The sequence below is a fragment of the Hypanus sabinus genome, chromosome 21 (assembly GCF_030144855.1).
Source record: "Hypanus sabinus isolate sHypSab1 chromosome 21, sHypSab1.hap1, whole genome shotgun sequence".
NCBI classification, from domain to species: Eukaryota; Metazoa; Chordata; class Chondrichthyes; order Myliobatiformes; family Dasyatidae; genus Hypanus; species Hypanus sabinus.
The window spans coordinates 29,612,869-29,629,255 of record NC_082726.1 but is presented as its reverse complement, the minus strand read 5'-3'; the positions used below and the strand labels follow the sequence as shown (position 1 = coordinate 29,629,255).

At 44.3% G+C, this 16,387-nt stretch overlaps 1 protein-coding gene across 2 annotated transcripts in view; it reads left to right on the top strand.

Annotated features, from left to right (window-relative positions):
- Positions 1-328: 328 nt before the first annotated feature.
- fam219b (family with sequence similarity 219 member B) overlaps positions 329-16,387 on the top strand; it is a 42,953-nt gene continuing 26,894 nt past the window's right edge. For both annotated transcript variants that reach the window (XM_059946193.1, XM_059946192.1), the window contains exon 1: positions 329-450. In XM_059946193.1, coding sequence (XP_059802176.1) covers positions 394-450 — 57 coding nt within the window. In that variant the 5' untranslated portion in view covers positions 329-393. The remainder of the gene's footprint in view (positions 451-16,387) is intronic.

Genomic DNA, 16,387 nt, shown 5'->3' with positions numbered 1-16,387 from the left:
ATGTAGGCTTTCCCAATACTGTATCAGCTAACAGAGGGTGGGGTTAGCAAACAACCCCCATCAGATGATGAAAGAGGGGGTAGGACCTTTCCTATAACTGCTGACCAAGAGGCAGGGCCATCTTTGTATCAGTTGACACAGGGGGTGGGAAACTCTTATATCAGCTTACCAGAGGGTGGGGGCTATAGCAACTGAGCAAGTAGGTGTGCCCAGCTCTCAGTCAGCTGATCGAGGGGCGGGGTCATCAGCTGTTTGTGGGCGGGGTTAGTGACACTCCATATCAGCTGACCAAGGGGCGGGTACATATTTTCCCTCTTCAGTTGGTAGCCTCTGCTCCGGATGCGGAAGTGTGTGATGGTGCCCTGGTGGTGAGTGGAGAGGCGAGAGGCGGCTATGGAGCCTGCGGAGCTCTACTGTCCACTGGACGGACCGCAGCAGCCCGGGCCCTCGGTAATGGTGGGAGGAGGGAGGGAGGAGGGAGGGGCTGCTGAGGGAGTTAGTACCAGGGGAGGGGTTGTCAGGTACCGGGGGGGTGGAAGAGAGCAGCCGAACAGGTACCGGGGTTGTGGGGTGGGTATTGTGGATGGGTGGATCCGGCCGGGTTCCGAAGGGATTGGGGTGCGGGTACCGGGGGAGGGAGGATCGGAGCCGCTGACTGTGGGGATTCTAGGACCTGGGTACTGGGAGAAAGGGGTATGAGTACCGGGGTGGGTTTCGGGGTCAGTTACTGAGCTGGGGAAGCTGCTCGGACTCGGGTGGGATGGACGTGTCCTGGTGGGGTTATGAGACCTCATTCCTCGGGAGAAGTGTTGGATGATGTGACTGTCGTACCTTGTCGAATGACTAGTTTGGCAATAAGATTCATTTTGTCGTGTTTCTATTCGTTCCCTGGTGATCTTCAGTTATAATGAGCTGACTTCATTGCTCTTTCATCAGTTCTTTTCTATTTTCGTGTCGCCGTTTTATCTCTTTAAGCACCAGAATTATTCGAATGTTCTTGTATGTTAAATGGGATGTTGTGTTCTGACTGAATTCTGGGCTGGATGAATTAAAGCTAATTAATTGCCTCTGGCGAGTTTTGGATTAGTGCCTAATTGAATTTATACTCTGAATTTAGAACCTGTGTCTGATGTAGTAAGCAGACTTGGTCTGAGGCTCTGTTTGCAATTCTATCTCCCTCTCTGTGTAGTTAGTTTGCTACTGTTTAAGCGAATTTAATAATCCCAATGATAGGCACTGAAGATGGCCACTTGGTCAGGATTACTTGTGTAGAATGACAGTGCATGGATCCGCTGTTTTTCTGGTTGCATGCTTGATCTAGGGGGTGTTTGTGGTATTTGTGGGCATGTTATATAGTCACAGTGAGCATGGCAACACTTGTGGGGTTGCCCTGCATAATCCTTACTGATTTAATTTCATGTGAACGACACATTTTACTGTATGTTTCAATGTATGCATGAGAAATAAAGTTAATCTTCAAGTTGTAGAGTATTCCAGCTTTGTGATGGCCCATCGCCATGCATATACCTGTTCAACTGTCTTAAGTACTATTGTACCTGTCTCAGCTACTTGTTCTGATATTTGTTCCATATATGAACCACTCTCTGCGTGAAGGTGTTGCCCCTCAGGTCCCTGTTAATTTTTTGCCTCTTACCTTTACTACCGTGTTCTCTAGTCTTTGGTTCCCTGTGATGTACAGGACAAACAAAGCTCTGTGATTTCCAGCAAAGCTGTTGAGTGTAGCCAAATTGATGAGTTAAATCACTAGTGAGTATGTGGTGAGTCTTGTTGGTGAGGGCAGGTGGGAAACAGTTTTACAGTTTGTGGTTTCAGTTGAAAGTAAACGGAGAAGGTATTAGTATTATATCCCCACGAGGCGTAGGAAGAAGGCTGATAATATCACATTTCAATTTTAGGAAGAGCATTAGCACAACTGATTAATTGTGGGGATCTGGATGACATTGGTAAGGTGACATTTATTATCTGCCTCTAATTGCTCCTTAAACGTGACCTGCTGGTGGAATTGGAAATAGTTTAATAGTCAAATACTTTGGTGGGTCAGGAAATGAACGTAGACGAGACTAGGTTAGGGTGGCAGAATTGTTTCCCTGAAGGGGCTTTGTTGTATGGAAGGTTTTCATCCAGTACTTTTATGGCCACCATCACTGTTTCTTTTAAACACGCACAAAATGCTGGAGGAACTCAGCAGGTTAGGGAGCATCTATGAAAGGGAATAAAGAGTCAATGTTTTGGGCGTACTCCCTTCAGGGGATTTGACATGCTGAGTTCTGCTAGGTGCATGTTTGTGTCCGTCCAGCATCTGCAGAATCTTCTGTGCTCATCATTTCTTTTAAAGTTTAGGTTTAAATTCCACAGCAAGTTTTCTTTTGTTGTAACTTATGGTTTTGCACCGTGGGGCAAGTGTTCTTTCAATGCTTTCATAGGAAGTAGACTGAAGTAAATAACTTGTGTTTTACTCCAGGTCAAGTGTGTGGATGGTTGGGTACATGATTATAGAACTTTGTAGGTAAAGCAGATGATCAGACATGTCATGGCCAAAAGAACACATCCTGGGTGATATGGTAGCATTATGCTAACTGCTACCACAGTGTTAGCAGTCACTGATCGAGGTTCAACTCAAAACTATTTACTCATGACAGAGTAGGTTTCCTCTGGGAGCTCTGGTTTCCTCCCACATTTATAGTTGGGATTAATGAGTTGTGGGCATTCTGTATTGGTACTGAAAGTGTGGCGACCCTTGCAGGCCACCCAGTGTAATCCTCACTGATTTGATCTGATTGAAATGATGCATTTTACTGGATGTACTGATGGGATCAATATTGACTTCCTTATGGGAAAGTTTTCGGGAGTAAACCCCGAGGCCAAATCGGAGCTGGAGTCTGGCGTTGTCTTCAAACTCACTCTGGCAACTCCTGTGACGTCACTGGTGCCAAGCTGTGCCAGCCCTTGCCCTTCTCTTGGACAACATTGGTGGTGTGGAGAGAAGAGACTTGCTGCTTGGACAACTGCCAGTCTTCCATACAACCTTGCCCAGGCCTGCACCCTGGAGAGACTGAAGCAAGACTTTCCAGGCGCAGATCCATGGTCTCGCAAGACTAATGGTCCACATTGATGTACATGTGCACAAATAAAGCTAATCTTTATTTTTGGCGGTTTATGAATTGGTTATGAGGAAGTAAATGGTGCACTGAAAGAGCAAAAAATTGTGGAGAGTGACAGCTTGCCTTTGTGTCAGTAACTCATACCAGAGCACTTCACAGGAACCTGATCTAATGAATCTTCAAACAACACACACAAAATGCTGGTGGAACACAGCAGACCAGGCAGCATCTATAAGGAGAAGCACTGTCGACATTTCGGGCCGAGACCCTTCGTTGGGACTAATGAATCTTCAGTTGCTCTTGTTCCCAGTTTGGGAAGTCAGAGGCAAACATTTCCACCAATGACATCTTTGTCATTAGCTGCCCCAGTTCCTAACTCCAGACATCACTCTTCACACCTTCCCTCTATGATCATCAGAATTATCTATAAGACTGGACCTAAAATCTCCTTGAGAACTGGGTGTTATCCTCCATTTGACAGGGCTCCTGCAAACACCTTTGGGATGTTTAAGATTTCTAAGATGTCTAAGCTTAAGATTTCACTAAAGTGCAAATATTTTGTTTTATGATGCCCCATCTAATCCTCCCCTGTAACTATTGACAGAAAGCCAAACAGAAAAGTTTGGCTGTAATTAGCCCTGAAATTTGTATAAGACCAGAAGATAGAGGAGTACTCCAACCTCAGTGTGGACTCAATGCAGCAGTAGCGGAGGCCAGGGCTGACATGTCTGAATGGGAAGAAGAATTAAAATGGGTGGCCACTGGGAGATCCTGCTCCTTCTAACGGACAAGGTGGAGGTGCTCTGCGAAGCGGTCTCCTATTCTGCGTCTGGTCTTACTGGATACAGTAGATATGACCCTAACAGACTCGCAGGTGAAGTGTTGCCTGACCTGGAAGGACTGTTTGGAGCTCTGAGTGGTATTGAGAGGGGAGGTGCAGGGGCAGCTGTAGCACTTGTTCTGCTTGCAAGGATAAGTGCCAGGAGGGAAGTGGCACCCGTGAGCCCAGCTATGCCTGTCTTTTTGGCTACATGGAACAGTGTATGTTCCAAGCCTATACTGATAGTATATTTTCCGATGCTACCTCGACAACTGCATTGGTGCTGCTTCCTGTGCTCATGCAGAGCTCATCGACTTCATCAACTTTGCCTCCAACTTGCACCCTGCCCTCAAATTTACGTGGTCCAGTTCCAACACCTCTCTCCCCTTTCTCCATCTGTCTCTGTCTCTGGAGACAGCTTACCCATTGATATATTTTATAAACCCACTGATTCTCACAGCTATCTGGACTAATCCTCTTCCCACCCTGTTACTTGGGGGGTGGGGGGAAAGCCATTCCTTTCTTTCAATTCCTCAGACTCCACTGCATCTGTTCTCGGGATGAGATTTTTCATTCCAGAACTAAGATGTCCTCCCCCTTCAAAGAAAGAGGCTTTCTTTCCTCCTTATCAGTGCTGACCTCACTCGCATCTCTTCCATTTCATGCATGTCTGCCCTCACCCCATCCACACACTACCCCTCCAGGGATAGGGTTCCTCTTGTCCTCACCAACCACCCCACTAGCCTCCTCATCCAGCACATAATTCTTCATAACTTCCTCCATCTCCTATGGAATCCCACCACCAAGAACATATCTTCAGCCTCCCAGCCCACCACCAACCCCCAGTTTCTGCTTTCAGCAGGGATTGCTCCCTACAAGACTCCCTTGTCCCTCCTTACAGAACTTACTCCAGGCACTTATACTTGCAAGCAGTCAAGTGCTACACCTGCCCCTTCGCCTCCTCCCTTAGGGCCCCAAACAGCCCTTCTCAGTGAGGTGACATTCCATGTGAATTTGGGGTTATCTACGGTATCTGGTGGTCCCAGTGTGGCCTCTATATTGGTGAGACCTGACATAGACTGGGAGACCACTTCACCGAGCACCTACACTCTGTCCACCAGAAAAAGCAGGATCTCCCAGTGGCCACCCATTTTAGTTTCACTTCCCATTCCCATCCAACATGTCAGTCCATGGCATTCTCTGCTGCCATGCAGAGGCCAACCTCAGGGTGGAGGAAAAACACCTTGTATTCCCTTTGGGTAGCCTCCAACCTGATGGCACGAACATCAATTTCTCAAACTTTCGGTATGTCCTCCCATCTCCTTCTCTATTTCCTTATTCCCTTTTCCCTCTCATCGTATCTCCTTACTTGCCCATCACCTCCCTCTGGTACTCCTCCCTCTTCCCTTCCTTCCATGGCCTTGTGTCTTATCCTGTCAGATTTCTCCTTCTACTGCCCTTTATCATTTGCCAATCGACTTCCCAGCTCTTAACTTCCTTTCCCCTCTCTCCCATTTACACCTACACCTACCACCTTGTACTACTTCCTTGCTTACCCTCATACCTGCCTCAATAATTTTGATCTTCCTCGGTGCTTTAATCGGTGGGAGATGGAGTTGGTCATGGCTTGCACCCTGTCTCCAAGCTTCCTGGCTTCCAGGCCGCAGGGTTCGCAGCCTTGTGGAACCCTCTTGGAGTCAGTAAAGTGCCAGATTGCCCGAACAGGTTGAAAACACACTGCCAGAATGTAGATTATGGGTTCTCACAGTAGCAGAACTTCATCTGAAATGAGAAGAGATGAAAGGAGGTGCTTTGTGAACTGTCTTGATGTTATATTTGGTACTGTTGTTCACTGGTGCCATCTTCATCCCATAAATCTGAGCACCCTTAATAGATCCCCTAATGCAGTTAACTCCCAGCTGTGTATACTATGGTACATTTCTCCATGTAATTCGTTATTGTGTAACTCAGTAAAATGACAGTTTCTGTTTGCTTTGAGTCTGAAGTCCAAATGTAATTTCCGATATTAAAAGTGAAGTGAGAGAAAACAAGGGGAAAATAAATTGTTGTGCGGTATGTTCACTCCCTTGTATATATGTTGAGAGGGTCAGGTGCTTAATGAATTGTGGGTTCCAGTAAGATTACCATTTCTGTGACACTTCATCCAGTATGCATTTGCAGAAATCAGGTGTGTGGTGAAACGGCTTCTGTCTGCCAGTAATTAAGAATTTAAAAACAAACGGTTGGATATAGACAGTTGAATTCAGTCTTTTTCTTGTCACAGCCATGTCCCTCCCTCATTTTTGTTCTCAGCTCAGTGTCTACTGTCCATTCAATCTCTCCATTCTCCCTCTTTTGTATTTCTAACACAGCCCACTCTTTAGAGCTCCCTGCTTTTGTTTCCTCTGCTCCAACATTCATTTTGATTTCATTTTGTTTATCTTTATGCATAGATCCTTTTCACCTCTGAAAGATTTGGTTACTAGTTATGATGAACAGTGTGTAATTGCAAATGACACTCTGATCAATCAGTTACACCGTTTTCTGTTGATGATCCCTGCATTTTCTAGTCAATTCTCAATAACTGGTGTTCGTTTTTTTTCATCCATACTGAGCTGTACTAATCACCATGAAGATGCTACTTTTCACAGCTTATGCTGTTTTACTAATGTAAAAAGAATCCAGCTAAACAGCTGGTGGCCATTTGTTGTGTAGCCGTTGTATTTGTGCTGCTTTGTTGCCTTCACTAATGTACAAAGCGATGTCAGACATCTGTTGACAGGGCTACCTTCAGTAACAAGAAGTATTTGTGTGTAAAGGGGGTTTCTTCTTTTTTCTTTGTTACTGTGTATGTAATCAAAAGGGCTTCTTTGTTTTGTTAACTAGCAGGAATGCTTCTTTGTTGCAAGAGAGTGCTGGAAGCTTGTTTGGGCTAAAATTTACTGATAATGAGAATTGTATTCCTTTGTAAACCAAATGGGGATTAATGTTCCTTCTTCTGAGTCTGTAAGCGATTGTTGACGGGCTTTTGGGCAGATCGGCGCAACGGGGTTGAGAGAGAGGACGCAATGCTGTAAGCTGGGCGAGGAACGGACCCCAAGCGGGGGTCCGAGGCCAGGAGGTACTCCGAGGAGGGGGGATGAAGCTAGATGTGCTTGGTTGACCACTTTGGAGGGTCCTGAGCTGCGAGTCGAGGAGTTCGGAAGGGATCGAATGGCAGCCAGAAGACTTCAGTAATTGAGCTCCAACGGTTGTGCACGAAGTGGTTTGGACTTTGATAAGTTTGGCGCCTTTTCTTTATGTTTTTCTTCATATATACTGTATCATTATTAATCACTTAGTTATAGTAACCTTTATAAATTGTACTCATTTAATCGCCTATGGTGTACTGTCTGTTTTTGGGCGAGGCGGGGACATCACACAGCATCCACACCAGCTGATTACCCAGTTTGGTGGGGCTGAAGGCTGCTCCCCCTAGACGAGAACGAGCTGAGCGAGCCTGAGGCGACCCATGGGGTTACATGTGAAAGGCCTTGACTTTTTTAATCTCTCTGAGAGGATGCCAAGCAATATTTGACCGCAAACCAATAACGGAAATAAATAGGTATCCAAGAAGTTAGGTGGATTGGTTACATATCAGGTAGTCTTTAAAGGGTGAGTCGTGACTTAGCGAGGGAATCCCCAAGCTTGAGACTTTGACAGATGAAGATCGTAGTTGCCCCTCATGGAGCAGTTACCTAGTGAAAGTGCAGCACTCCTGTAGGTTTATTATGGTGGATGATTCTGGAGGTAGCAAAGCTTGAGTACATGAATGTGAAATCAAGACATTTGGGATAGGACTACTTGAGGCTTGGAGGCTGGGTGCAAGCTCAATTCTCTTCAAACCTGAATTCAGTTAATAGGCTGGTGTATGAATTTATCTGTCACTGGATAAATTTTCTGTTTTATTAAGCCCACTTTCCTATGCCAGAATGTAGATCTGTAGATGAAAGCTCAGAGATATCTGTTCGGCTTAGTTATTTAAAGATGAAGTGCCTGTCTTGTACTTGCATTCTAAAGATCAAAAATATTGCTTACCTATAAGTCCTGAAGTCCAGATTGGAAGCTCACTTTGGGGCCCAGAATCTGTGAATCTCTTCGAGTCCATGGCCACTGGAAGCCAAATTTGAAGCCAGTCCTGGAGTTGAAGAGCTGTGTGTGCACGTGGGTTGTGCACAGGGAGCAATGGGAGTTGTTTTGCTGTTGCTGCTTTGTCACTTGTGTTCTGATCTGCCAAGCATTGTGGGCATGCTGTGTTGGCAGTGGAATGTATGGCAACTCTTGCAGGCTGCCCCCCCCCCCCCCCCCCCCGACGCATCCTTGGGTGGGTTGGTTGTTAATGCAAAGGACATATTTCACTATGTTTTGATGTGCAAGAGATAAATCTGAATCTGCATGTGGCTCCCTTATAAAACAGGTGTACGTGCTGTTTGTCCCTGAATAATGAATAAAGTTTAAAACCACTTTCAGTTCTATCATCCTGAATTTTGCGGAGGTACATTTTTCACTAGTTCATTTTGTAAACCTTATAAAAGTTTTTCATGTGTAACTTAAGATATGATTTTGAAGTTACTTGCCTTATGATGGTGCCTGTTGGAAATGGCCAATCCTGGAACTCCCCAGCCAAAAAAAAGCATTAGATTTCCTTTACCTTGAGGGCTGCTGAGAATGGGCAATAAAAGCGGGTCACCTCACCAATGACGAACAAATCTCAAATGAATAAATGAGGATATACCTTGTGTCTAGATTCCAAATTAGTAACGTGGTTGATGGATTAGAACAACTCCTGTACGTTGCTTTGTATCAATGTACTTCAGCCACATTTCCATGCCCCCCTCCCCAATTCCTACTCAATGCCTGTACTTCTATTTGCTATTTTCCTCCCCCAGGTTTTCAGTATACCTTGGGGCAAGGCCTTTGGGTTTATAGACATAGTACATAGAACAGTACAGCACAGTTCAAGCTGTTTGTATTTTACTGGACCTGTTGCTTGTCCTGCTTGGCTGACGCTGTCCAACCTTTTACATTTTTTCTCTGCACAGTCTCTGAATTTTCTCCCTGCATAATTTTAAAATGAAAGCCATTAAATGCTTAAATAGATTGAATTTCACTAGAAACTGAATTGATTACATTCTTGCATCCAGTAGTCAAATTTTACAGCAGCCATCTGGGTTGTTAATTGTAGCTCCTCAGGTAAAATTATACTGCTTAATTCTGCCTCTTGGCTCCCAGTCCCAGCCCCTGGGATTATTCTCAAATCTCTCAGACAAATCTACTTTTGCCGTCCTTGGAGCTCTTCCTCACTGACAACACTGGCGCACTTCGAGGATGTGTGCTTGGCTCTCTGCACTGTTCTCTCTACACCCATGGCTGTGTGGCTAGGCACAGCATCTATCAATATGCCAAATGCCATCTATCAATATGCCAATGACCCCACTTGATGGCAGAAACCCAGATGGTGACAAGGGGGGTGTACAAGAAGGGGATGGATCAGCTGGTTGAGTGGTGTTACAATAACAACCTTGTACTTAACATTAATACCAAGGAATTGATTTTCCCCTTCTGGAAGGGGACGTCGAGAGAACACAAAATAGTCCTCATTGAGGAGTCGGCAGTGAAACGGGTAAGCAGCTTCAAGTTCCTGGATGTCAACATCTTTGAAGATCAACGTTTGCCCAACATTTTGATGCAATTACGAAAAAGGCATGTCAGTAGCTGTACAGTATTTCATTAGGATCTTGAGGAGCTTTTGTATGTCATCAATGATTCCAGCAAGTTTCTAAAGATGTACTGGGGCGCCATCAAGAAGGTGACTTGTGTGAGCAGCTCCAATGGAAGCAATCAAATATTCACACTTCAGTCTGCTATAGCTGAAATCCACAGCTACTTCTATGGTCTGTACAGTTAGTAACATCATTTTGCAATTTATCTACTTTTTAAAAAAATCTCACTATTCAGTTGACGAAACTTGAATGGACACTGGTTGTTGGTGTGGTGGAAGAGAGGATGTTGCTCTAGTTTAAAAGCTCATCCAAGGAAGTTTGGTTTTTGATTCTTAATACCGAACACCTTGATGGCAAGTGTACAATCTCTGGTCAGTTGAAAATCTCAGAGCTAGATTGCCGTACCAGAAGGGCATTAAAAGCTCTTGGATTTTTTTTTAATTTTATGGAACCTTGGTTATCCCCTGCCGATCTGGATGCAATGATGTAGCTAGATGGGTTCACAATAAACTACCAAGGTAGGACTGAATCTTTCAAAGGCAGAGGAAGTGGAGTAGGCTATATATTCAACTCCTTGTGTACAAATGTTGAAGTGCTGTCCTAGGCCTGCTCACCCAACCTGGAACATCTCTCAATCAAATGCTGGCCATTTTATCTGCTGGGGGAGGTTTCAGCAATTGTTTTGGTAGCAATGTACACACACCTCAGGCTAGTGTCAAACAGCCTCTAGACAAACTGAGCAACAGGCACAAAACAACATGTCCTGATGCCATCCCTATCATTTCGGGGGATTTTGACCAGGCCAGCTTGAAAAAGTCTCTAAATAATTATTACCTTCAAATCACTTGTAGTACCAGAGGAACCGAAACACTGGACCATTGTTACACCATCAATGGGTGACTATTGTGCTATCCCACGTCTACACTTTACACCAAGAAGGTACGGACAAAGGAGACGCAATTGAACAGGTGGACTGGACTGTATTCAGGGATTCATCTTCAAGTCTGAATGAGTATGCTACAGTTGTCACTGACTTCATTAAAATCTGTGTGGATGAGTATGTGTCTATGGGAACATATTGTACATAACCAAATCAAAGCTGGGAATGATCCAGGAGGTCTGTAGTCTGAGGGCTAGATCTGTGGCATTGTGACTCAGGACTAAAGAAGAAAACCAGGGATGACTTATGGAGGGCTATCTCAAGAGCAAAGGAACAATTCTGAATGAGGTTGGAGGCAGAATCTGATGCACATCAACTCTAACAGGGTTTGCAGGCCCTTACACCCTGCAAAGCAAAACTTAACACCATGAATGGCAGTGATGCTTCGCTCCCAAAAGAGCTCAATACCTTTATGCAAACTTTGAGTAAAGGGAGAATAGAACTCTAGCTATGAGGATTCCTCCAGCTTCCTGTGACCTTGTGATCTCCATCTCAGAGGTCGAAGTGTGACTGGCTTTCGCAAGGCTGAACCCTGACAAGGTGACAGGCCCTGATGGAGTACCTGGTAGGGCTCTGAAAACCTGTGCCAACCAACTGGCGGGAACGTCCAAAGACACTGTCAATCTCTTGTTGCTACAGCTGGAAGTTCCCATTTGTTTCAAAAGGGCAATTATACCAGTGCCCAAAAGAGCAAGGTGAGCTGCCTGAACAACTATCATCTGGTAGCACTCACATCGACGATGATGAAGTTCTTTGAGAGGTTGGTTATAGTTGGAATTAACTTCTGTCTCAGCAGGGACTGGACCCACAGCAATTTACCTATTGCCACAATAAGTCCATGGCAGATGTGATTTCATTGGCTCTTCACACAGCCTCGGATCATCTGAACAATGCAAACATGTCAGGGTGCAGTTTATTGACTGCCGCTCAGTGTTTAGCGCAATCATTCCTGCAGTCCTTATTGAAAAGCTTCAAAACCTGAGCCTCTGTACCTTCTTCTGCAACTGGATCCTCAACTTCCTAACCGGGAAACCACAATCTGTGCAGATTGGAAATAACATCTCTATCTCGTTGGCAGTCAACACTGACACACCTCAGGAGTGTGTGCTCAGCCCACTGCTCTACTCTCTCTGTGCTCTCTGGATAGCACAGCTCAAGTACCATCTATAAATTTGCTGATAATACAGCTATTGTTGGCAGAATATCAAATAGTGACGAGCAGGCATTCAGGAGTGAGATACACCAGCTAGTTGAGTGGTTTTGCAGAAACAATTTTGCACTCTACGTCAGTAAGACCAAAGAACTAATTGTGGAGTTCAGAAAGGGTAAGACAAGGGAACACACACCAGTCCTCCGGAGGGATCAGAAATGAAAGGCATGAGCAGTTTCAAGTTCCTGGGTGTTAATCTCTGAGGATCTAACCTGGACGCAACATATTGATGCAGCTACAAAGAAGGCAAGACAGTGGCTGTCTTTCATTAGGAGTTTGAGGAGATTTGGTATGTCAGCAAAGACTCTCGCAAATTTCTACAGATGTGCTGTGGAGAGCATTCTAACTGGCTGCATCACTGTCTGGTATGGGGTGGCTACAGCACAGGATCGAAATAAGCTACAGGTTGTAAACTTTAGTCAGTTCCATAGTGGGCACTGGCCTCGGTAGTACAGGTGGCCCCCGTTTTTTGAACGTTCACTTTACGACAGCTCACTGTTACAAAAGACCTACATTAGTACCTGTTTTCGCTAACCCAAGAGGATTTTCACTTTTACGAAAAAAAAGATGCCCACTTTATATGTGTGCTTACCCGGAGAAAGACTACAATGACCGTGAAGCCTTGTGTGGGCAGTTGTTTGTGTGTGTGTGTACGTGCCGATTTTTTTTTCTCCAAATCGATTTTGGCTCACGGTCTTCCTGAGTTTGATACATGAAACTACACCGTATGTACAATATTTCTACTTTATATAGGGTGTATTTTGATCATATCATTCCTGCTTTTACTATATGTTCGTGTTATTTTAGGTTTTATGTGTTATTTGGTATGATTTGGTAGGTTTATTTTTTGGGTCTGGGAATGCTCGAAATTTTCCCATATAAATTAATGGTAAATATAATAAACCTGTATCCAGGGCATGTTCAAAGAGTGATGCCTCAGAAGTGGCATTCATCATTCAGGACTGCCATTACCCATGCCTTGTTTACATTGCTACCATCGGGCAGGAGGCACATGCTCAATGATTCAGGAACTGCTTCTTCCTCTCTGCCATCCTATTTCTGAATGGACATTGAACCCATGAACACTACCTTACCATTTTATTTCTATTGTTGTACTAATTTAATTAACTTGTTTATACTTAATAACATTCACATTTATTTTCTATTGTTTATTGCATTGTGCTGCAACAACAACAAATTTCGCGGCATATAGTATGCTGGTAACAGTAAATCTGATTCTGATCCTAACTGGTTGCATCACCATCTGGTATGGAGGGTCAGTATGTAGGGTCTGGAAAAAGCTCCAGAGAGTTGTAAACTTTGCCAGCTTCATCACGGGCACTAGTTTCCAGCATTGTGGGTATCTTCAAAAGGGGGTGCCTCAAAAAAGTGGCATTTATCATAAAATGTTCCCATCATCCAGGGCACGTCCTCTTCTCATTACTACCATCAGTGAGAATGTATAGGAGCCTGAAGGCAAACAATCAATGTTTTTTATAGCTAACTGGAGCTTTGTTGGCTATAAGTTTTCATTGATTTTAGTAGATCTTAAATGTCTCTGAATGTCAGAAATATTTCAAAGACCATTAAAATGAAGATTAACAAACTAATTATTCAAAAAATCATTAAGAACACATTAAAATGCTTATGAATAATTAAAGGCATTAAACTAAAGTGAGATCATTTTTAAAAAAAAACAACTAAATTAACAGCTTCTCGCCCTCCAATCTGGTGCCAAGGCATCACAGTAAGGTTTCGGAACGCACGGTTGTAGCAGCCTCTCTGGGTCCAAGCAAAGGTGTACTGTTCATCCAGTACACCTTTTTTTTGCCATCGCGAGACACTGCTGAGTATTGAGAACATCAAGTGTTGCTAGTCTGTCCCACTGACAAGTTGCTCAAAGCGGGTGGAGCTGGACTTGGGCATATTGTGTTGCTGCCTGCTATTAGCACCCAAGGAAGGAGTCAGGTGGTTTGCGGTCCAACAAATTGTGTAATAGCTGTCTAAGAAGTTTTTCTTGTGATTGCAAGATCCTTTTGGATTACTAATGTAGAATACTGAAAGTTTGGTTCATTGGGAAGACTGACTGTGGGGAGCTGTGTGGCCTTATTGTTGTGCAGACCAGTCTCTCATGCCTGTTGTAGCCGCCCAGGGGAGGAGCTGCAAAGGTGGTGAGGGAGAGAGCTCGAGTCCATAATGGCTTGGGTTGGAACAACCCCCCCCATTGGTGCTGCACTCCAGTGGAAGACTAGCTGGATTGCATATGTCTGGCAGCACTAGTGCACATTCAGTACTGTTGCATGCTTGTTCTTTCAACAAAGTGACTCCAGGACAACATCCAGTGCACTGTCAATCAGAATGACACTTAGAATTGGGCTATTTTTTTGTGACTGGTTTTTCTGCAGTCCTAACTATTCATGACTATATGTGCTGTGTGTGCCTGTTGGTACTCTGTTTTACACCTTGCCCTTGGCATTGGTGTCCTCCAGTTTTTCTGTGTTTTTGTTCTGGTTGCCGATTGGCTGGTGGGTGATAGTTTTTTGGGTGAAGGAGAGGTTGGATGGTGCAATTTTATTTTTGTGGGAGGGGCTTGGGGTTAGGGGTTTGATGTTTTCGCTGTCGTGTCCCGGTGGGCGATCTGTTAGTTTTTGTACGAAGGAGAGGTTGTGGGTGTGGTTTGGGTTTGCAAATTTTGATTTTTTTTCCTTGAGGGAGGGGGCCTCAATGACTTCCATAGGGATTTTCTGTGTTTTGTGGTAATCTGGAGAAGAAAAATCCCGGAGTAGCATTCTGCATACATACTTTATAAACAAAATGAACCTTTGAGGAACATTGTTTTGGTTGGCTTTATCCCTGTTGTGTGGTTGAAAGGCAGTTGAACTTGAAAGCAATGGATTTGACCTGATAGGATTGTAGCTCATTCGACCTGGTTGGAAGCCTCGGCAAAGCCAGCCTCACAACCTGACCCTTGGTCCCTCCCTCTGTAAATGGGCTCTTGACATTGAGCACATCTTCAGAAGATGGTACCTCAGGAAGGTGACATCCTCCAGGGCATGCCCTCTTCTCACTACCTCCATCAGTGAGGAGGTAAGGGAACCTGAAGACCCACACCTTATTTTGGGAATAACTATCTCCTCTTCACGGTCAGATTTCTGAACAAACACTACCCCGTAATTCTAGCTCTTTTTGTAGTGCTAATTTAATTTTATATTATTGTAATTTATAGTATTTCATGTTTTGCACTGTAGTGCTGCCTCAGACAACAAATTTCACAACATATGTCAGGGATAGTAAACCTGATTCTGATTCTACTTTCTCTCCATTGTCCATTCGCCCCTCCCCACTCATCTCCCTTTTGGCACGTATCACCTGAAGCAATAGAAATGCTACACCTGCTCATTCATTTTCACTCCTGCCTCCATTCAGGGCTCCAAACAATCTTTCCAGGTGAGGCAACACTTCACCTGGGAAGCTGTTGAGATTGTCCATTGTATCTGGTGCTCCTCTACATTGGTGAGACCTGACATAAATTGGGGGACCACCTGGTTAAGCACCTGCACTCCAACCACAAAAAGCATGATTTCTTGGTGGCCAACCATTTTAATTCCTATCCTCATTCCCAGTCTGGTGCATCAATCCATGGCCTCCTGTTTTGTCAGGATGAGGCCACCCTTGGGTTGGAGGAGCAAAACCTCATTCCTTCTAGGTAGCCTCCAGTTTGATGGCATGAACATCAATTTCTCCTTCCAGAAAATGTTTCCCCTATTCCTCATTCTGGCTGCTTATCTTTTCTCCTCACCTGCCTATCACCACTTCCTGGTGTCTCCTTCTTTCTCCCATGGTCCATTCTCCTCTCTTAACTGACTCCTTCTCCAGCCCTTTGCTTTTTTCACCTATCACTTCCCAGCTTCTTACTTCATCAAAGTTGAAAGTACATTGACTATGTATGTATACACACACTCGTACGTAGTATGTATACAAGTATGTATACATTATACAACCTTGAGATTCAGCTTACAGGCAGCCACAAAAGAACTCATATTTAAAAAAAGACAAACACCCAATGTGCAGAGAGGAAAAAACAGATGATGCAAACAATAAAGGTAAGAAATGACATATAGAATGAAAATGAGTCCTTGGATATGAAGCCCAGAGAATAGAGTAGAAAGCACAAATTACACAAAAAAAACTACATATCAAGTTACAAAGATTTCAAGGCTCACAATTCTCAGTTACCACTTGATTGTCACCATTGTCGAGGGACTTGATCGCCACTGTTGTCAGGGGCTCCACATTCCAACTTTGAAATTACCCTGTGTGTGTCCTAGGCACCTATGGATTGTGATTCTCCCCTATCCATTTGGCTTCATCTATCCTCATCTAGCTTGTACTCCTTCCCCTTGTCCACCTTATTCTGGCATTTTCCCCTTTCCTTTCCAGTCCTGCTGAATGCTCTTGGCCTGAAATGTCAATTGTTGATTCATTTCTATCGATGTTGCCTGACCTGCTCAGTTGCTCCAACATTTTGTGTTT